Raw genomic sequence first — 22496 nt, forward strand, 5'->3', positions numbered from 1 at the left:
TGAATTATTGCCAGGTTGCTGGAGGCAATGGAGAGAAGTCATTTTTAGGAACACCATGCTCATTCATAAAAAGAAAAGTGCCAAGAGCATGTTCTCATGGAAAGAGCTAGCTGTTAGTAAAAAGTTTCAGTATTTTCATCATATTCTGTTGTACTCTCCAGACAAGTATTTCCATAAAAGTAAATAATACTATTTTGTTCATGGGGAAATCTGACACATTGTAGGTTTCATTTTTAATGAAATTTTCATTTTCATTATTTCATTTTGTGATTTTTAACACAAGATAGTTTTGCAACAGCACAGTCCTCTGTAATTGCTAATTCTAGGATAAGTGTACAGATGCACTGCAAAAAAAGCTATTCTATAGGCAAAAGTATTTGAAACGTGTGGAGAGGTCTCACTGTCAACTACAGTCCCCAAAAAGAAATGCTGAACAGCGAACAGCTAACCTAGACAGCTGCACAAAACCCACTTTCATCCATAGTACCAAAATTCACCAAGAAATTAAATTAAAAGAAAAACAAAGTCACAAAAAGAAAATCAAATCAACTGTTCCCTGCCACAAAACCTACCAAAAAGCTCCAACCAAACACTGTTCTCAGAAAACCCTCCTGAAAGCCAAAAAACTCCCAAGTCTTGTAATATATCAAATAATTGAAGCAGATTCTGACCTGTTTTCGCTCTCTCTCTTTTTTTAATCCTGATTTTTGCTATTTATTACTGTATTTTTCACTGCCTTCTTCAAAAATTTTAAGTTAGATCACAGCTCTTTCAGGACAGGCCAAACAGTAGCAGCCAGATACACAGAAATACTTGTAATCAATTTCCCATTATATTAACATTTTGTCTAATTAATTAATCTTTTTAAAATTCTCAGAATAAATGCTGCTTAAAGTTAGTGCCTCTGGTCTCAAGAGCACTCCAGTTTCTTTTCCTACCTTCTATCTTCTTCCAATAATGCTGCATTATTCAGTCACTTTCTGACTTCTGATGAATCTAAACACGATGAAAAATCTAAGAAACTATTTTTTTTTAAACCAGATTACAGATACACTGCTTTTTCCATCTCAGTGGGTTTTTCCACAATACATAGAGTGATAACGCCTTCCAACACCACACTGATGTCTGTTAAGCTCACTGTCAATCCTTCATCCCATTAAATTTTAACTTCAGAAAAATACTGAAGGCATTGCTTTGCAGATCTGTTTCATAAACTGCAAGAAAAGATGCAAGACATTCCAATCTCAAGTCTTTTACTTAATTACTCCACAGCATTTTCAGTACGAAAGACTAAACTTCCTATTTGTTCATTTCACAGAAAATGTTCATCAGCAGAGCTCCTGTGTGAAGTTTTAATAACTCATCTTCTATAAAGTTACCACTCAATACAGGTACATATCCTCCGGATCCAAGTCATAATTTTACATACAGCTACTCAGAAAGTACTGCTGGATGACTGAAGGAACTATCAATCAGAAAGTTTTTAATCACTCACACTTGTTAAATTCTGTAATCTTGAACACTATTACACAAATGACTGACATCTGCAATCATGTTGCATCTATACTATTTGATTTGTGTGTACATAAACAGTTGCCACTGACAGCTGTCTGCTGCTCTACTGCAGCAGAATATTTCATCTCAGCAGAAAAACCCATTCATTTTAGGTGCATATGCTGCTTTTTAAAGACAACCATAAAGCCTGTAGGGCACATACCTTTTCGTAGTAAACTATTCCATATTCTTTATCATCGCACTTGACGCAACGGAATTCAATCATCAGGTACATAAAATTGGAGCTTCGTTTTTCCCTCTGAGGAAAGAGCCACCACAGATGTGTATCATTTTTTGCAGGGCATCAATCTTCAGCATTCTTAGTACAGCAACTACCCTACCTCCTTTGTGCTGGAACTGATTAATTAGGTTATCAGCTATTGCAGCAATTATTTAATCATTTCATAGAACTACTTGAGACCTTATCACCTCCTTCCTCTTACTACCTCACATTCCCACTTCATGATACATATTCACACTGAACAGATGAAAACCTGTTTTCATCAGCAGCTTCCAGCTGTGGGCTAAAGGTACAAAAAAAAGCAGTGCAGAATAATCAGATGACCAATGGGTAGTTCGTGTTTGCTTTTTTTGTCTAAATCATTATCTATAATTATGCACATCAAAGTAAAAAACAGAGGATATAGAAAAAACAAATCATTTTTTTAAACCAACACCATAAAAGAGACAAAATAAACTTGGACTACAAGATTAGATTTACAGCTTATTCATCTTCAGAGGAAGATTTGCTCATATATGCATTTTTAAAACGCTCTACTTAGAAAAAGTGCCTAGAATGTTAAAATCTGGGTGAGAAACAAGAAAAAAGTTTAACAATTAGTAATTTCAATTCATTAAACGCATTCATAATGTGTTTCCACCATAGACAAAGTGGTTCTCTGTTTAAAGCAGGTCTAAAAACTTTTATTTCACTGTACTTTTACTGTCAGTGAAAAAGAAAAAACGGAAGGAAAAAATGGGATAAAAAAGATGATAGGCTAATTTTTAAAAACCATCAAAATATTTATAGAGATTTATAAAACCACAGATTTTAGTTAAAAAAAAGAATCTGACTTCCAAACCTCCAGTTACCAATAAAACAACAAAAATCTCAGGGCACAGAAAAAAACCAGAGTTTTTTGGTGCAAGACAAGTATAACAAATCAAACAGTTTGAGCTGATTTTGATCAATGAGGTTAGAATCTCATTTAGGAATTAAACTAACAGATTATTTTATTTTTTAAAAATATTTGTTCAAAACTACAAATGTCTTTTCTCTGCACCCGAAGTTAATATAGTTGAACAGGTCTGAAGCCAAGGAAGAGGTCAAATGTCTAAAAAGCTCCCTATCACAACCCAAAATCCTAGAGCTAAGTTAGCCATGCTTAACAGTGCTTGTTCCAAGCTGTTCCAAATTATTAATAAAGTCTGTCTTCCATGATCAAGTTCACTTGAAGCTGAAAACAGCTAAGACAGCTGTGTGCTGTGGTGGATGAAATGCTGGCCCTGTGCTGAGCTGCTCCTCAGCAGGGTGGGCAGCAGGTCACAGGACGGGACTCTGCCCCTCTGCGCTGTGAGGCCCCGCCTGCAGAGCTGCATCCACCTCTGGGACCTCCACATGAAAAAGATGTGGACCTGATGGAGGGAATCCAGGAGGCCACTAAGATACCCCAAGGGCTGGAATACCTTTGCTTTTGAGACTGGCTGGGAGAACTGGGGTTGTTCAGCCTGGAGGAGGCTCCAGGGCCTTTAGAAGCCCTTCCAGTGCCTAAAGGCAGGAGAGCTGGAGAAGGACTTTAGACAAGAGCATGGAGTGAGAAGACTTGACTGTGGGAGTGCTGAGGCCCTGGCACAGGTTGTCCAGAGAAATGGGAGAAACCACAACCCCACAAACATTCAATATCAGCCTGGAAAGGGCCCAGAGTAATCCTGATCCAACTGAAGATGTCCCTGCTCATTGCAGGGGGGATGGACTAGATGGCGTTTAAAAGGTCCCTTCCAAACCAATCTATTCTGTGATTCTCATTATTGCTAAAGTAAAATCAACTTTAAATTTCCAAAGAATTACTTTTTCCTTCACCCTTTGCACTGGCAGTTGAAGGTAATAAAACCAAGCAGTTAAGAGTTAAGTCTCCTGAAGAAGTGAAGGTTCATATTAGCATGATAAAACCCCAAAAAATTCCAAACCTGACCCTACAAGAACTTACCTCATTGATCATTTCTATTTCTCTGAAGGTGAGTCTGTCCAGCCAATCCACTTTCACCATGTGACCTTGCCGATGAGACTTGGTGAGCTGTATGAAAAAAAACCACAATGATATCATTTAAATTGCTCAGAGCAAGAAAAAGAACACCCAAGTTGTAACAGAGATAGTAATATGAAATCAGACCAAAAAAAAAGGAACTGAAAAAAACTGTACTCACTTTGTATAGCAGACACATAGTGATGTAGTACAGACCTTGTAAACAGCCAAACCATGCCATAAAAATAAGTCTACAATCTAAAACACCAATCCCAGCAAAGACCATAATAATTATCCATGCATATCACATTTGCATTTTTAACACAGCAAAAACAGGAACTTGTTTCTTAACTAAAGTCATGTAAAAAAGACATCCCACTTTTGTATTACTATGTTTCATATAGTAAAACTCACTGAACCAAACAAAAATAAAGTATTTAATAAACTATCCATACTGAATAATTCTGCCCATGTCAGCCTTTCCTAAAAAGGAAAGGCTGTTCCCAGAGTGGGACTATAACTGGGTCAACTGAAGATCTTAGAGCAAGTCATAGACAGCTTGCTCTCTCCTTTAGTCATCTGATAAGTAGTTCAAGTTTTATTCCTATGTTTACAAACTGCTGTACCAATAGCAAGAAAGTTGTTTAAAGGACTCATTAAGAATGGAAGACAAAATGAGAGCATATTACTTGTAGCTTCAGATACACTAACAGAATTTTTAATGAAATTTTTTATGATTTTTTTTTATCCAGAAGAAGACCACACAAATATGAAGATCAGCTTTTTGGCTGCTAAGAAATGACAGGTATTCAAAAAAACCCAGCAGTTATTGCAGAATGCAAGAGATGCAGAGTTCCTTCTCTATGAAGTTCCTTCATATCTCAAAGAAATTATTACCTATCTAGAAAATGGCTAGCAAAGAGACCGCTCAAAATTATTTTTATTAGGGGAAAGGTTAAAACCATTATTTCATTAACTTTGTTCTGTGGTCACCTGAGCAACTGAATGTGAACAGGCCATACAGTGACACTGACTGTTGCTTCTTGCCCAGCTAAGGGACAAGCAATAAAGAGACCCAGGACAGCAGGAATGAAAGTACTGGATGCAGGAGAACACAAGAGCAGCCTGCTGCTTCCACATAGAACTGGAGATGGTATTAGTACAAAAAAAACAATACAGAAGATTTAAAACTTGGGATACACTGGGAGATGTCTAGGTTGCACAATCTGTCAGATATGTGCACTAGACCTTCCATAGCTCAACACCAGAGGTACACTAAAAGTCACTATGAAGAGAGAGAACTGAAGAGTTGGCACCAATTTTACTGTTTCATTATTCTCTCTCAAACCCTCACTAAACTGATGTCTTAACAGTACAGGCACAAGTATGTTGGGCTAAAGTTTGTGCACTCAAAGTCTTGGAGAAAAAAACTGGGTCACAAATTCTTAGTAGCTCATTTTCTTGTTCACTGCACTAGAAAATAAAATGAAAGTTATTTTGTGTGTTTCAGAAGAAAATGCTTAATATTTTAAACCTTTAAACCTCCCACATAGAGGAAAAAAGTTGTAATACAGCAATTAACTAGGTCTGCATACAAGACCTGGAAGATCTGTGAGCATATGAAGAACATATGAAGAACTGTTTTGAATTAGTATTTACAGTTTAAAGTAAGAGAGAAGCTAGTATCCCCTTCAAGGAAAGAAGCATTTGCTACTAAGTAAGATGCATCTCTTCAGATAGTATCTCAACATTACTATTATCTAATTTCATTCAGCCAGCAGAAGGTGTGACGGAAATGAATGGATCAAAAAGAACTTAAGAATACTTTAAGAAGAATAAATTAACACACCACTCATGGGAGAAACCTCTTAATGTCATTCATGTTTGAGAATGCTAAAATACTCTTCCCATTAGTATTTCTTAGTACACAAAAAATCTGCATTCACAATGCCTCCAGAATGCAAAACCATGGTTTTTCTATCAGCACCAGTTTTACTAGCAACATTCATGTGTTTTGTGAGAGCACAACCATATGGCACCTCAACATAAAAGGGGAGACTTGCCACAGTATCAATTATTTAAGGTAAAGTAAAACTCCTTGACCACCTAGTCATTGGTTTTATACAAATTCCATGTAACAATAAAAAACACACACAGACATAAACTCAGAAGCACGTCAAGAAAGGAGTTATCTTTCAGATGGAGAAAAGATCCTTCATGAGCTCTTCTCTAAAGTTACCTGTTACCTGAAAGACTCTAGTTTGGGCTCTGGTAACAGATATCAATCAATAGCACAACACTGGACAATCTGTTCAGTAAACAGAAATAAAACCCAAAAAACAACAAACCAAGAACAACAAAGCCCACACAAACTTGCCATGTTATGTACCCAAGTCCTAGTCCTTTTACCTATATTTAAATATACCTTCACACTATGAGAGTACTATGAGAAGGCATTCAGAAACTAAGAATAAGTCACAGAAGAACTGAAGCTGATTGTGTTTGAACAATGGCTATTTATGAGTGACACATCCTAAGAACCTCTTCTGCTATGTGAAGAGCTGTGCAAATGAAAGCTCCCGTAGACACACTACCCAGAAACCCTAATTTCCCTAGCATTTGATGGTAAAATAGTTTTATAAAAAGGACCACAACAAAATATCAATGAAAACGCTCCTCTTTCAGAAATTAGCATCTCCCAAAACAGCTTTCAGAAGAAAATAATAGGGGCAGTGACGTTATTGCTTTCTGTTAGCCTTAACTGCAACTCTCAAATAGGATGTGAAAGAATTCCCTCCTACTCCTCAGAGGCCTTGGGCCATCATCTTCCAAGTGCCAAAATCACACAGGCTAAAACAGAATGAGCTATTTTAAGACTTAAGTACTGTATTTTATTTGTGCTTTTTGAGCTACAGAGAGTGAATGGTAATGTCTGTCTAACAGAACTAACAGGAAAGGCATGGCCTATACCCTCAAAGCCTTTCTCAGAAACCCACAGCATCCATCATATAACCATGTGATGAACTGGAAATAAGACTTGATATTTAGCATCTCTCTACAGAGATTCCTTAGGCCAGAGGGCATTTATTCTACTATGATGAAGAAATGGGGCACCACTGGCTTTAATGAGCTTTCCATTATCAATTCAGTGCAAACTACACTAATAAAACAGAGACCCTTAAATGAAAGTTAGTTTATCACTGTCATAAATCTCTAGATGAGAAAATGGTTCTATCTTTCATTGGGAGTCCCACAAAGGCCTGCATAAAATCTGGGAGATCAAGATTAAGAAGAAGGCTCACTGAGTAAGCAGACTGAGCAGTTTGGAAAACTTGGGATAAGCTTACCTGAATAATCAGAAGTCATCTAGTAAAACAGCCCTGTAACTAACACACTCTGACCAATTTTGATGACAAGAACATATTCTGCCATCAAAAACTTGCAGGCAAAAATACTAATATACATATTTGTGATCTTAAATTAAAGAAACTTGGGTTAATTTTTGCAGTTCTACTCAAGCTCTTTCTAATGTACAGGTATGACACCACTTCTGAACACTACACCAGACAGCCTCAAAGATAATAGATGGCTTCTGAAAGAAACTCAACAGTCCTCACAAGTCACTGTTAGGAGAGGCTTTTATTAAATCTGATGGAATTTTGGCTTTAAGCATCTTTAAGGCATATTCATGTTTTCATTCTTTACAAAGAATTTAGATCTTAAATTGTACCAACAAAATGCTATGCATGCAATAGAAGGGTTTTTTAAAAAAACACTTCAGAAGTAATTATATATGATCTGCTTTACTACTCTGTATAAATCCTGTGAAACACCTAAATAACCAAAGGAAGGGAACTATCACGTGAGAAAACAGCACTGGAAGCTGCCTTCATTTCTCTCCAGTGAAGTGCATGCTTGTCACAGACATTTGAAAGGTTACTTGCTATTCCATTACCTTTGCCAAGCGGCTCATTTGATCTTCAGAGACTGTACTGCTGGTTCTCCCAGGAGTTTTGGTGGGCTCGGAGCCATCAGCTTCTACATTAGGCCAGACTTTCAAGTCATGCATTCCTTGTCGAAACATACTGCAGAGAAAAATGCAGAATCACTTCAGTAAACTCAAAATAATACAGCTGTCAGGAATCAAAGTTGAGCAGCAGCTGCGAGAAAATGAAGTTGCTTCCCTAGTCAAAACTACAAAATTGTATAATTGAACTCTACTGCGTAAGTGCCTTGAACTTTGTGTCCTCTACAACCTTTATTTTACTGCCACATGGAGTTTAGAAGAAATTTGTGAAGTCAGAGATAATTTATTAGGCAAGAAGAAGAGAAATGGGTAATTCCCAAAGCCAGTGGGTTGGTACAAACACAAACTGAGGAGAAAGCTCAACCTTCATAGTTTTATTATTTGTGATAAAGCAGAAAGTATTCCTCTTGACTTGCAAATTGTAACAGTAACCCTAAGTCTGTCAGTATGAAAAAAATCAACTAAAAAGCTACCTAAGTTGCATTTGAAGGTCAACGGCCATAAAGCAGACCTCTGAGCTGCCAAATAATAATAATAAAAAAAACATACCAAGAAAAAAATGCCAAAATTCTCCACATACCGCTTTCTCCACCAGTGCTTGAAACTGAATTGATAATTGAAAGTGTGCAGTAAATAGAACTTTCCAAGGTAACTGACCACATCTTTCCGCTGCAAAAACCCTGCTTACCTTGCACATTTGTGCTGATCCACCCATAAAAGATGCCCCAAGAAATCAAGTGCATTCATTACCTTTGCCAATAAGACCTGATCACTTAACGCTAAAAACTTCAGATAAATACAACCGACAGGAACATTTTAAAAAGCAAATCATTAAAAATGAGAAGTAACAACTTAAAAGATCATCTGACATTTAATTTACACTTCATGGAGTATTACTACAAGGGTTTTCTTTTAAAAACTTCAAACTTCAAAACTTTTTTTGTTTCTTTCCATTTACTTCATCCAAGTTCCACATGATGGAAGTAAGACTTATAAATTTATTTTTATCTTTTTCCAGGTACTGTGCTTTAATGCTTTAACAGCTACCAGCAGTCTTTAGGGCACAGTCCAGTAGAACAGGTTCAATGTTTTGCCTTAAGGCAATGTCATCCTTTTTGGTTAAGCAGTATTCTCAATGAGAGAGATACAACCTCTCCCTATGGTCACTTTCGGCATTCAAGCACCATTAGAGCAGCTTTCCTAATGATAATCTAAACTTCTCCTACACTTCAGTTTAACCTTATTATTTCTCATCCCCTGGCAAGGCAAAACAGGCTATTTCTTCCCATTTTCCAGCAGTATATACACTAGAAAAATGTTCATATGTTCATTTTTTTCAGCCTGACTAGGCACACTTCCTCCATCACACCTACTTGCTAGACATTCAATGATACAGACTCCCAGTAGTCTGAAATTTGACTGAAGTTGGTTAGAAGGAACAGAAAACACCCCAGCTGAGTGGAAAAGGAAAGGATAAGAAAAGAATAGGGTACAGAAGTGTCTCTGATGCATATATTTGTAAACCTTTTATGTAGTCAATGTTGTTCACACATTTTACAAGAGCACCATGACGCTGAAGCACACAAAATTTAAGATTCACTGTGAACTACAAGTCTGTTCCTCTTTTTTCCTGGACAGCTGCTCCCCACTCTGTATGTGATAACAATCAACTGCAAAAAAGTACATGTGCCTCTTAATCTTCCTTAGACCACAACCTGTTTTCTCAGTCTCCTTTGCACTTAGGTAAGATTCTTTCGGCATATTGTTCACCTCACAGATTATTATTGTAATCCTTCCCACTTGAGTCTTACCATCCACAAATTTACTCCATTTACGCACCCTCTATTGGATCTTAGCATATTAACTTTGAAAAGTGCTGATTTACTGAGTGACATTTTACTTTCTATAAATAGCAATGCATTCACAGACTAATTGCAAGCCAATTCAACAATTTTTTAAAAGTAATCAGTACTGCCATCCATGCAGTACAAGGGTGTAGATGTGAGGTGATTTCAGCACTTGCCATCTTAAAATCCAAGCTTGCAGACCATCAAAAAAAACAAAGAAAAAACTGTGTTATACAGAACACTTCTTTTATAGAACACTGCAGCAAGTGTGAAACTACACTCGGGAATAATTAGGAGCAAATCACCTATGCATCTGGTTTTTCAAACATGGAACTGTTAACCTAGTTTGGAAAATATTTAAAAATGTATCTCTCATAACCCATGCTACATTACTATTCACAGGTGAGCTGTGAATGTGTACCAGAGAAGAAAAAGCAGTATACCCATATTTTCCGAAGAGCGAGACCGTTGTCCCTCCCACAGGAACGGCTTTACCAGGTCCATACACATCCCAGATGGTCAGAGCCACCTGAGCATTTCGAGGCAAGTCTGGATACTTCACAGGCAGTTTCAGCCATTCGTTCCAGCTGCAGAGAAACACTTTTTATTAGTCATAAAGCTTTACAACTCAAGTTACTCTCTATTAGTTTACACAATCCAGATACTTCTCAGAATAAAGATTTCTTAGGGCAAACTGACTATTTTCCTGTGGGTTTATCCATTCAAACACCTGTCTGGATCATGACTAAAAGGCTACAGACCAAAAGAAAAATATTCTGGCCTGATGACAGAGTAGCAAGGATGAGGCTGTCAGCAAACATCATGAAAATGTATCACTCCAGGCCCCAGAAGTTACTTAAAGTAGCACAACATGCTCAAGCACACAAGTAGCAATTTTATCACTTACCTTTACACAAAAAGGTTGTTTTAGTGCTGGCGGGATAACACTAACCATACGGACACTTGAAGAAGCACAAGCCATTTTGTAGGAGACAACAGGAAACAAATCTTTCTGACAGGAACAAACACTTGGTGCCCCACTAACTATGAGGAATATGAAATAAAAGGCAAGCTACTTACTTCCATCTAGTGCTAAAAGCCTTGTACGAAGTTCTAACTGGAAGAGCAAGCGGCTTCCCCTCTGCAAACACCTGACAAGTTACATACAAGTCAGAGCAAGTCTCTTGGTACAGTCCCGAGAACTTCAGCATCGGATCTTCTAAGAGAGCTTTGTAGCTTTTCTGCTCTCTTTTCCCTTCCAGACTTCCTCTATGGGAAGAGGAAAAGAAGAAAACATAAGTAAGCCAGAATTTATTCTATCCATAGTAGAAATCCTATTGCATTTCCATAGCTTATACTTAGATCACCCAGAACTGAGGCTATTCTCACTTTGCACTACTGCTTGTAGTGAAATCCAAACACCAGAGAGGAACTCAGGATGTGAAATGCTGAGCAAACACGGAATGTATTGCTGTACTGATTTAGGCAGGGATGAGGGCAAGAGCAGGGAAGGCAAGAATTACTTGTTTGTCTTTTAAATGTAGGTAACTTCTAGTACAACCTGTGGATTCTCAGACAGACCTTAAGTAGGGCAACAATAAATGAGAAGACATGTGCTGCTATTATTAAAATAGACAAAACAAACATCAGATTACATGTGCTCCAAATACTATTTGGAAAAATAAAACCAAAACAACTATGGTAAGTAAGTTTTTAAGATCTATGAAATGTATGACTGGCTTTGGAAGTCAATAATCTCTCAAATCCACAACAAAATAAAGTTCACTTAAGTAGACTGTTCAAATAAAATTTGGTTAAGGTCATTAAGCACTTTGCACAATGTTACTGTTAAGAGGAATTGATGGAATTTCTCAGGCTTCAGCCATACCACAATGAAAACAGACACGCACATTAGATACCTGTCTGTGGATGCACTAGTTAAAACAAAACAAAACAAAACAAAACAAAACAATTGAGGTGATGGAGATGGGAAAACATGTAAGATGAATCCTTCAGCAAACAAAAATTTATTTGTTTCCACAAATCCATTTCAGAGTAAATTAATAGGTTACTTGCATGGAACTGGCACTGTACCTTCTAAGGATGACATACACTTGTACGGGCTAAAACAAAAAAAAGCCAAAAAACTGCTAATTTTAATTTTGTTTGGTGGAATGAACTATCAAAGAGGTCACATGAGTCTGACTCTGATGGCACAGAACAGTGTGGGCTCACAAGGACCTTAAAAGATCATCCAGTTTCAACCCTTGTCATGAGTGGGGCCACCTTCCACTACCATCTCCTGTTCAGAAATTAAACAACCCTTAACAGGCTTCTACAAGTTAGTTAGCCAGAGAAGTGCAAGATACTTAATGTACCACCATTGGGTACATGACATTTGAGAGTCAGCCACATCCCTCCTACTTCTCAAACTTCTCATTGCTGTGATGAAGTGAAGTAACTTAAAAAACAAAACAAAAATTACATCATTGTAGGGCAACTCCACCTTCAACAAAAGTGCTTCCACATGCTCAGGTAGGAATATATTTACATGCTGCAGCACCTGGATCTTGCTACAGTAAAACACCCCACTAAGACCACCATGCTTTCACAGGAGCATGGAAAGAAGCAGCAGCAGTGGCACCAGTTTATCTCCTTCCCTTAACACTTAGGAGTCAGCTGTGGCACAGTGGTGGCCCTCCAGTTCCTGAAGGAAACTTACAGGAAACAATATTCAAGACCATTTACAGAAGCATGTAGTGACAGGGTGGGGGGGATGGCTTCAGACAGAGTAGATTCATATTAATGAGGAAAAAGTTATTTACTGTGAAGGTAGTAATGCCCTGGCACAGGCTGCTCAGAGAAGCTGCGGCTGCCCCATCCCTGGGAGCGCTAAAGGCCAGGATGGACGGGGCTGGGACCAGCCTGGGATAGTGGAACGTGTCCCTGTCCATAGCAGGGGGTGTAACAGAATAGGCTTTAAAGCTCCCTTGTAACGCAAAGCAAGCTGTGATTCCAGGACAGGTGAGAGGCTACGGGAGCCAGCCCTGACAATCGCTGCCCTGGAGCACCTGAGGACACGGCACACCTGGGCACTCGCTCGCCGCACAGCTCCGGCCCGGCCCCCGCCGCTCCCCGCGGGCCGGGACGGTGGCAGGGACGCGGCACCCGGAGCTGAGCCAGCACCGCCTGTGCCCGGGCACCGCCGGGCTGCGGCACCAGCGGCCCGGTACCCCCTCCGGGCGGCAGCCACCGCTTCCCTCTGAGCCCCGACGCCTCTCACTCACATCTTCAGCTGCACGTTGATGTCCAGGTCGCAGCTGTACACATAATAAAGCCTCTCGGTCTCGCCCATGGCCGCCGCCGCTGTTGCTCCCCGCCCGCCCCTCAGCGCCCGCGGGCAGCAGCGCCGGCCTCCCCGGCCGCGCTCCGAGCATGCGCCGCCGCCGCCATCTTGAGTAAGGGAGGAAGGAGCGGTGCCGGCCCTTGACCAAAATGGCCGCCGGCCTGCGGCCGCCCCCGCTCCCCCCCTCCCTCAGCGCCCGGGTGCGCGGTGCGCGACATGGCGGCGGCAGCGCGCGGCGGCGAGATGGCTGCGGCCCCGACTGGCTGCTGTGCCGCCTGAGGGTGGGGGGGGGATGGAGCCTGGCAACAGCCTCACAGAATCACAGAGTATCCCGAGTTTCAAGGGACCTGCAAGGATCATCGAGTCCAGCTCCTGGCCCTGCTCAGGATGTCCCAACTACATAGTAGGAGCCACGTGTCTGAGAGCGGTGCCCAAATGCCTCTTAAACTCTGTCAAGCTTGGTGTTGTGACCACATCCCTGGGCAGCCTGTTCCAGTGCCCAGCCACCCTCGGGGAGAAAAACCTTTTCCTGAAATCCAGCCTGAACCTCCCCTGACTCAGCCTCAGGCTATTCCTTCAGATCTTATTGCTGTCACAAGAATAAAGAGATCATTACCCGCCCCTCCTCTTCCCCTCATGAGGATGTTGGAAACCATAATGATTTGTCCCCTCCATCTCCTCCAGGCCTAACAAACCAAGTGCCCTCTGCTACTGCTCTTAAGGCTCCACTTCCAGACCTTTCACCATCCTCATGGCATCCTTTGGAACTTCATAGAATAGTTTGGCTTGGAAAGGAAGTTAAAGCTCTTTTTTTCCAACCTCCTGCCATGGGCATGAACACCTTCCTCTAGATCAGGGCTCCCGCCAGAGCTCAGAGCTCCATTCAGCTATGTCATTATTTATACATAGAAGTTCAGCGTTAATAACTTTTACAGCAATGCCCCTACATTTTGATTAATTAAGTAGTTTTCGTACAAGTTATATAATGTCAGCTCAAGGAAAGGGTCTTCACCAAGGCTGGGGTCACACAATGATTCTACATCTGGCACAGGCAGCCAGAAACTACCCACAACTAAAATGTTGTAAAATAATATATGACTTTAAAAAAATGTAGTGTTTTGAGAATAAATACAAATTGTTAGAACCTTTACGTGAAAAAAAATACAGATACTACGTGCATATAGTCATTATTATTCTACACTTATACTCTCTATGTAGGCAAAGCAACCAGCACTGACAAACAGAAATTTTGGTGTTTTGTGATACACCACAACTGCTGAACTTCTCAGGACTGCTGAACAAAAGTATGAAAAGTATTCTTTTGCTCCAGCTCATCCTACTTCAAACACTTTGGTCATGAGGAAGCATCCAGGCAGGTGCTCTCTCACACCACAGCACCACAGGTCAGACTAAAAAAAAATATATAATTGTCACCTGGAAACAGTGTTTTCCACTTTCACAGCAGGACAGGGTTAACAGATGGATATGGAAGGGCATCTCAGCTAGTCCTCTTCTGCAAGTCAGCAGCTATGAGGGAAGAGGCCAAAGCAGAGGAGCAGTGCTTCTTTTAAGAGGGACATTTTCACCTCAACACATCTATTCTCCCCTCAGATATTGTGACCAGAAGGTGTTTCCTTCCTTTTTCTCCAAAACAAATAACAAATAGGAAACTAGAGGAGTCCATAACCCAGAACCTGTATCACTAAAATGAAGTCTTTGCTTTCCAGCACTACAATGCTGGCATGTATCGTGAATGCAAAGTATAATTCAAGTATAATTAAAGTAACAAATTCCTCTGTGCAGTAAAGATTTTTTTATCCATCTTTTCTATCTTAATTCTTCACTTTCTGGTCGTATTTACAGTTTCAGCAGTCCTGGCAGCTGCCATTCATTTGTTGCCTGCCTCAAAATTTTTGATGACTTCTGTTTGTTTGTTACTTTTGATCCATCCCTGTCTGGTTTTTTTTTGGTTTTTTTTACATAAAATCTCTGCTTTCCCTAACAGGAATAAACAAACATATTTTTCTCCTTGGGTGTGAAGAAAAAGTAAAACATAAACCTGCAAAAAATTAAAAAACAAATAAACCTCACTCTTTTAAAGCTAAACAATGTATGTCTCTGTGCAGGAATAAGGAATAAGTACATTCATATGTGTGTACCTGTTTTGGTATGATTTTTTTGACAGGAAAAATTAGATTCTTTCTCAATTAATGAAATTAGTGATATCAGTTTAATAATCTCACACTCTATTGCGCCACTATAGATATTTTCACATAATTGTTGAAGATTTGTTTAAAGATAAAAAAGAAAAGGAAAAAGCTAAGAGAAAAAATTACAGAAGGCCTCTGAAAAAGGCATTAAAAAGGGGATTTTTCAGAGTCCAGTATGTCTAACTAGATAACTAAATTAGGTGAGGCAAAAGAAGAGAAGAATGTTTGGGAGAGGCATTTTTGACAATAAAATTGAAGAAAGATGCTATTTCAATCAGAAATGTCACTTTATACCACTTTCTGATATTAATAACCTTACATTTCTAGGTTCTCATATACTGCCACAGAGGCAGATAGAAAGAATATTTTTCACCTTGAAGGGTCCTGAAGCACTTGGAAGAGGCAGTGATGAACATCCAGGGCCGCTGCTTGTGCTCTGACACAGTTCTGGCTGGAGGTGATGGGCATCTGTACTGCCACACACCTGAGAGCCAGTAAAGCTGAATGGGGCCTTTCCCTGTGGAGCAGATGCAGAGCTGGATAAGGACATTTTCCTGTTTTGCTCTCTGCTGCCACTTCTGTGTGTCCTTCACTTGCCATTTGTGGCAGCATCTGTACTAAACGATAAAAGCGTGCACCATGGGCTGTTGCCCCTGAGTCAAGTAGTTCCTGTAACTCACAGGTACCCTCTCTTGATCTGGCCCCTGCAGAGTGGTCTATCCATATCCCAACTGGCCGAACTCTTCTGCCTTCTAAGCTTCAGTGACCACTCCTGTAGCCAAAATACATGATTATTTATGTGTGTGTTTTCCAGCCCTAAGTGCTGGATGCAGTAGCAGATTGTGCTGGCTCAGGTTTCCCAGAGAAGTCTTGGTTGTCCTGTCTCTGGAAACGTTCAAGCCCAGGTAGGATGGAGCTTGAAGCAACCTGGTGTAGTGGAAGGTGTCCCTGCCCATGGCAGAGGAGGAAGTGGGAAGTAGAGAATCCTTAAGATCCCCTTCAATTCAAACTATTCTGTGGTTCTATGATCATACAATATACAAATTGTTTTACTGGCTGTGGGAAGGTTTTGTAGTGTGACATCTAGGGCACATCATGAGAGCACTTTGTGGTGGTTGCATATCTCAGGTTTTGGCTTCTTGAAGTAGGGCAGGATTATTCCAAGTGTTGCATTTCAAACAAGGCACATCTTTTCTCCTGTTGCTGATCTGTAGCATATCCATAAACAAACTCTCCTGGCAACTCTGCTTGGGTTTCTTCCTTAAAGAGACTAATAAATAAATGCCACAACGAAGCCCAGGAGTGAACTAGTATGCAACTACATATAGGTTGAGAGCAGGAACACGTTCTGGAAGCAAACCAGTGCTAAGATTCCTGATGGTCCAAGTGCATTGTGAAGCAAATTCTGACCTTCATTGTGCCAACAGAAAAAGGAGCATCTGTCCCTTCTAGCTTGGGGTGAAGCTGAGAATGACATGAGGACTGCTAGGAGTTACTGATGGCCAGTCCCTCCGGCTTATGGCTCATGACCCCATTTCAGGGAGTTCTGTGTCCAAGCAATGCCATAGAAATCAGTCTCCTTCTGTACCACAGCTCTGCCTGACCCAGCCATGGACTTCACGGAGCCAATTCCCACTCCTAGACTGATGTCCCATCCCCACAGAGATGCCTGGTGCCTCGGTCTGGACCTGCTCTGGCAGCACTGCAAGTCTTCACTTCTTTCTGGTGGATGCAGTGGGAAAGCTGATGGCTTTCCTTCCCAAGACAGCCCAGAAACATGTTCTTGCAGTTCTCTAACATTTACCTGAGTGTTTGGTCTTGAAACACCAATTTAACTCAGCATATGTAAGTGTTTAAAATTTCTTTGGAGAATAGTACACCAAGAGGAATCTATTTTTTTTCTCATGAAAACTATAAGTAACTGGCTAGCTACGCCTTTAGTTACTTGCTGATATTACGCCATTCTTGTCATTGGAAAAAATATAGCAAGCATGCAATTTGACACTCTTCATTGCTCTGCTTATGCATTAGAATCTCCCCTACCCCTGTTCTGTTTTTCAGTCTGATAGTTTGTCAGCTCCCAGAAATCTGATGACTTGAAGCATTGAGAAAACAGTGGGTGCAATAGAGAGGTCTGCTGCTGACAAAATTCTCTTTGGAGGGAATAGAGCTATTTTTCTTGTTTTGAAGCAGAAGTGTCACTTGCAGTTCACATTCGACTGATAGCCATAGAGAAATACGTAACCTTTCAGTCCCACCAAGAAATATATGCCATCTTCCAGAGGACAAAACTGATTCCTCATACACCATCTATTTGCTGCTGGTGGGACTACCACGTTACAGAAGAGGACTGATGAGATGTCCAGCCATGTCCCACACTGCTTGTACAGATTTTCAGTGAAGTTGTTGAAAGTAGCTATGTTGTCAGACTTGTTTTATCTTTCCTGAATGTGGACATCTGTCCGCTAAAAACTGGACTGAGACAACTAGGAGCTATACATTACCCTTAGTGCATCTGTCAGACGATAATGACTTTCACTCACTAATGAACTGGAACAAAACTGACTTGGCAACTGCCTTTTCCCTCTACTAATATCCTGAGAAAGACTTTACATGCTGGGTGTACAGCAGAGAGAGTTTCTGCTATTCAAATACCACAGCAGTGATCAGGTTTTCAGAACCACAGTGGAGGGATGGTTAGCACATTGTATTTCCTTTAAAAATGCATAAGAATGGAGTTTTAGAAAAGAGCACCCCTTGCCTTCCCTTGATTTGGGAATTTTACCTAATAAGTTTAACTTTCAACTAGATTTTATATTTTTCTATTATTCCGTGGCTAAGTAGTACTGTTTAGGGAATGCCCAGCCTATTCTCATTAAGTGATCCTATAAGTAAACAAGCTCTCGTTTCCCCAGCCTTCTGTCCAAAATCATTCCTTGTGCTCACATGAACCCAGGACTGGCCAGCATCTCTTGCCTCTTCACCCACTCAGTCCCACCCTGGCCTGTTACCAGAACCAGCTGTTCAGTCTGTCTCAGCAAGCTCCACTTTAAAAGCTCCACTAAGACCATGAGATGGGTGTGCTAACTCCTGGTAAGAAACAACCTTTTTGCTTTTGACACAGCCATAGGGATCTGTTTTCTCTGAGCCCAGTCCAGATTAGTGCATTTTAGGTAATTTTAGGAGCTCAGTCCTCAGTCTTACCTTGCTCCCGGGACATTTGTCATACCAGTAAGTCAGCCCTGTCCTCAGTTACCATTGATGGAACTTAAAAATCACAGGATCATTCAGGTTGGAAAAGACCTTTGAGATATCAAGACCAACCATGAACCCAGCACTGCCAAACTTTCTCCTAACTTATGTCCCCGTGTACCACTCACCATGTCTTTTAAAATCTCTACACAAGTGATGAAATGATGAAGAAGATGGGCACTTGAGTTACACTTACAATTTGAGTTCTCCAGAGGATAGGTAGCATAAACTAGAGTATTATTAAATGAATTTTTGATAATAGTGAAATATTTGTTCTAATCCATTAAAACAAGGTATGATTTTACCTTTTTGTTCTCAGTATCCTCAAGTTTCATCACATCAGCTGAATATGAAGCACTGGACTTCTTTAAACATTTAATTTCCATTGAAATGACAACAAAGTTCTGGACTTCCCTTTTGTTATAGAACAAGCTTCTGAAATAACTCTCTTTGGAGGAGTGTCTGAACTCATTCATCTCTATATAACTTGAACTCAATATATTAAGTTGCACTAGGGAAGAGTTTGGCCCATTAACTTTAGTTTTCTAATGCTGTTTAGTCAATAAGCCATTTAATTCCCAAAACAAAGAAGGGGAAGGAATAATAATAATAGGAAACATGAAATGTCAACACCGCCAATTCAGAAGGGGAAGAAAAAAAAAAAAAAGCTAAACCCAAACCAGAATACCAGAATACTCTGTCAGGACATCATTTAGAGAAAATTGGTGTAAGTTAAATTCAGTGGAATCAAGTAAATTGTATTCAGTTACCTCAGATCAAGTCCTACTAGGTAGTTGCATAACTTTGGGGTTTTCAGTTCTTTCTCCCCTGTCCCCATCACAAAATTTATTAAAATAAAAAATCCCCAGTCTGCTAGATTTTGAAAGTTCAGTAGTCTGTTAACTGAGTAAGTAAAGATATAATGAAAGCAATAAGGGCTGAAACATCACACATGCAGTACATATCTCCAGCCGGTCCAATTTTGTGCCTAAAAAGACTGGCAGAGTTCCTGCTGCGATTCAAATCTTATGTCAAATTTATAAACTTGTTTTCTCCGTTCTCCTCTCCTATCCCAGTGCCCCATCAATCAGAGCTTATACCTGCACAAAAGGCTGATCCATCATTAAGGAGACAGGTTGCAGCCAAATGTAAATTTGCACTTAAAAAAAAAAAAAAAAGGAATAATACTCGTGCTGCAGGGCAGGGTCACTCTCTGACCCTAGGCAATCTGCCTCCCAATCAGCAGAACACAGGCTAAAATAATGTGTCCGTCGAACAAGCAGTAAACTTTTCTGCTTGTGCCTTTTTGAAGATTCTTGGAGTTGCTGCATCTGCTGGCTGACACTCTGTCTGACTTTTAAAATATGAAAATCTCCTCCATATGCATTGAGCTCGGTTTTCTGCTTAGCATTTCAAGAGCCCTAAGGACCTTCAGGGAAAAAAAAAAAACATATTCTGAATTTTCAATTTTGATGACAATTTGCTTTCCCTACAGGATGTGCAGAAACACCTTGAAAAACTTGTCAGCTGCAAAAGGAAATGTTCTTTGCCATGGGAATGAGAACACATCACTTTCAACTAACTTAGGAAAAACAAGTTTGACTCTGAACCCTATGCTTCCCCAAAGTAACTGAACATCTCTTTTAGGTTGTTCCAAATAAGAGCAACAATAATAACAACTTCAAAATAATAACAAACATAGAATCCCACAAATATCGGTTTTGACCATACAGTAAAGAAAAATTAGTCAATCCATCCATCCATCCATCCATCCATCCATCCATCCATCCATCCATCCATCCATCCAGTTGCAGAGGACTCTCATTTTCATAGCATCCAAATCCAAATCCAAATAAGGATTTAGGCCATAAACAAACCAGTATTATTTTCTTTAAAATTAAATTGTTGTATTGGGATACAGAACTTTCCCTCCTCTGGGCTGATCTCCACTTGGATTAGAGTCAAGGGAAGGAGACAGAAATATTCAAGAGCAGTACAGTCACGTTCACCTTGGGTAATTGTGTGAGGTCAGGATGTTCCACTATTTACAGTCCTGTTTTTCTCAGAGACCTTGTAAAGACAACCTAGATGACCTACTTGTATTAAACCCAGTGTTGATAAGCTAATATTAAATGGGCTGAATCCCTTCCTTCAGCTGAGGTTTATGTATTTTTTCTGTAACTTCCACATCACTAAAAGGCACATTGGAAGTGTTAATACTCCAAGCACAAGACATTGTACAAATTTTTCAGGGTGTGTGTGTTGGATTTTGTATTTTCTGTGCTGCAGAGGAAAGATGCTCAGGAACTGGGAATGTGAACCTCAATGTTTTCTTCTCCAACCAACATTGGACAAAACCCTAACTGACCCTGGAGTGTTCAAGTACAAGTTGTGGGGGTCCCTGCTCAGAAAACCCAAGGTTAGAGAACTCACTGGATTTCATTAGTCGGGATGCTCAGTATTCAGCCTTCATTAGCAAACTCCAGCCAGATGAACCACAAGCTGAGATAGGAACAGGGGTGATAAATTTTGATGTCAGGGCTTGTGTTCTAGCATTAGACAGAAATTATCTTTAAACTAGCTTTAGATGCTGGAGTGATGACAGTTGGGGTTTTTGTTTCTTGGTTTGTTTGTTTGTTTGTTTGACATTACAGTATTTTCATGTTTTACATGGGCTAGACAAAATGTATGAATTCTAACATAATTTAGCATTTCTGCTGCTAATCCCGGTTTAGCCGTGACACAGACAAATCTGGTATTAAGCAAAGAAGTTGTTGCATAAACACAGCAAATGCTGCCTCTCTTCTTTTCAGTGGACTCAGAAATTCACACCAGAGCAGTCAGTTAGAATATTCAATTTATACTGCAGACTATTTAAATGTTTAAAATGGGAGCATTCATTACAAATGCCTTCTCTAACCTTTTATTCAGGGTGAGATGCAAATAAAGCAGTGACTGATAAAGGGAGACATGAAAATGAATATGTATGTTTGCATAAGCTGTATTTCTTTGCTGCTGTGGAACAAATTCTGCACTTAGTCCCATTTAAGCATCCGCTGTTGATTTCAGTGTAGTTATGAGCATGCAGCTGAGGCCAGGATAAATCTTTTTGTCCATCTATTGAATGATCAAACCATGTTTATTATAGATCCCATTTCTATGTGGAAATGAAACAGGCCTTGATCTCAAGGGCAGGCTCTGCAGCATCACCTCTGCAGCCCTGGGACATGATATGGGTATAAGCCTCACTCCAGTGGGTTCTTATGTTGGCTACAAAGAGAAAAAAAAAGTCCCCCATGCCTCTGCAAAATCCTGGGGAACAATCAGACACCAGCAATTAGGAACCTGTTATTTTCTTTTATAAAGTATTTAATGATAAATCTAAGTGCTAAGCTCAAAAAAGCAAGTTGAAAATTCATAATAAATTTTGTCGTTGCCTTTCTTTCTTATTAGTAGGAAAAAATTACTCACTTTTCTCCTACCCTCAGATAAGAGTAGGCTTTTGCACTCTATTAACCCCAGGGAGTAAAAGATAGACTGTTTTCTAACAGGTGAATTAGTGCTAGATAGCATTACCACAAATGCCAAGTCATTAAACATGTAATTGGATTTTTTTTTTTTTTTGCTATCTTAACTTTTCTACGTTATAAAGGATCTTTACAAATTAATGACAGAATATGAAGCTGCCCTGAGAGCTATTTGCCCATTAAAAACAGGCATGAAAAACTCCTATCCCCATCACATAGAGAACTATCCCACCAATTTCCAATTACTTCTGCCACTGACAGTTCACTGGACTGTTAAGTTATATTCTGCACCATACTGCTTAATGTGGTTAAGTCAAGCAGGTATTTTCTGCTTTTCTTTTTCCTTTCTTCCTCTTATTTCTAATTTTTTCCCCTGATTGTAAAGCAATTTAGCAATGTCAGTAATGAAAAAGCAGAATTTTAGTACTGTAAAGGCATGGTTAATTTAAAGATGGATTCCTAGAAATCACTGAATAAATGCTTCTAGCAC

The 22496-nt window shown here is 39.8% G+C and overlaps 1 protein-coding gene across 3 annotated transcripts in view; it reads right to left on the reverse strand.

Annotated features, from left to right (window-relative positions):
* Positions 1-13116, reverse strand: part of PIK3C3 (phosphatidylinositol 3-kinase catalytic subunit type 3) — a 66544-nt gene extending 53428 nt beyond the window's left edge. For all 3 annotated transcript variants that reach the window (XR_010352084.1, XM_064402790.1, XM_064402791.1), the window contains exons 1-6: positions 12959-13116; positions 10752-10940; positions 10115-10258; positions 7753-7882; positions 3762-3848; positions 1718-1813 (exon numbers count right to left, since the gene is read on the reverse strand). Coding sequence is in view for 2 of the 3 variants with exons in the window: in XM_064402790.1 (XP_064258860.1) it covers positions 1718-1813; positions 3762-3848; positions 7753-7882; positions 10115-10258; positions 10752-10940; positions 12959-13026 (714 nt within the window). In the remaining variant the exon portion in view is untranslated. The remainder of the gene's footprint in view (positions 1-1717; positions 1814-3761; positions 3849-7752; positions 7883-10114; positions 10259-10751; positions 10941-12958) is intronic.
* Positions 13117-22496: the final 9380 nt, after the last annotated feature.

Source organism: Passer domesticus, chromosome Z (assembly GCF_036417665.1).
Source record: "Passer domesticus isolate bPasDom1 chromosome Z, bPasDom1.hap1, whole genome shotgun sequence".
Lineage (NCBI taxonomy): Eukaryota > Metazoa > Chordata > Aves > Passeriformes > Passeridae > Passer > Passer domesticus.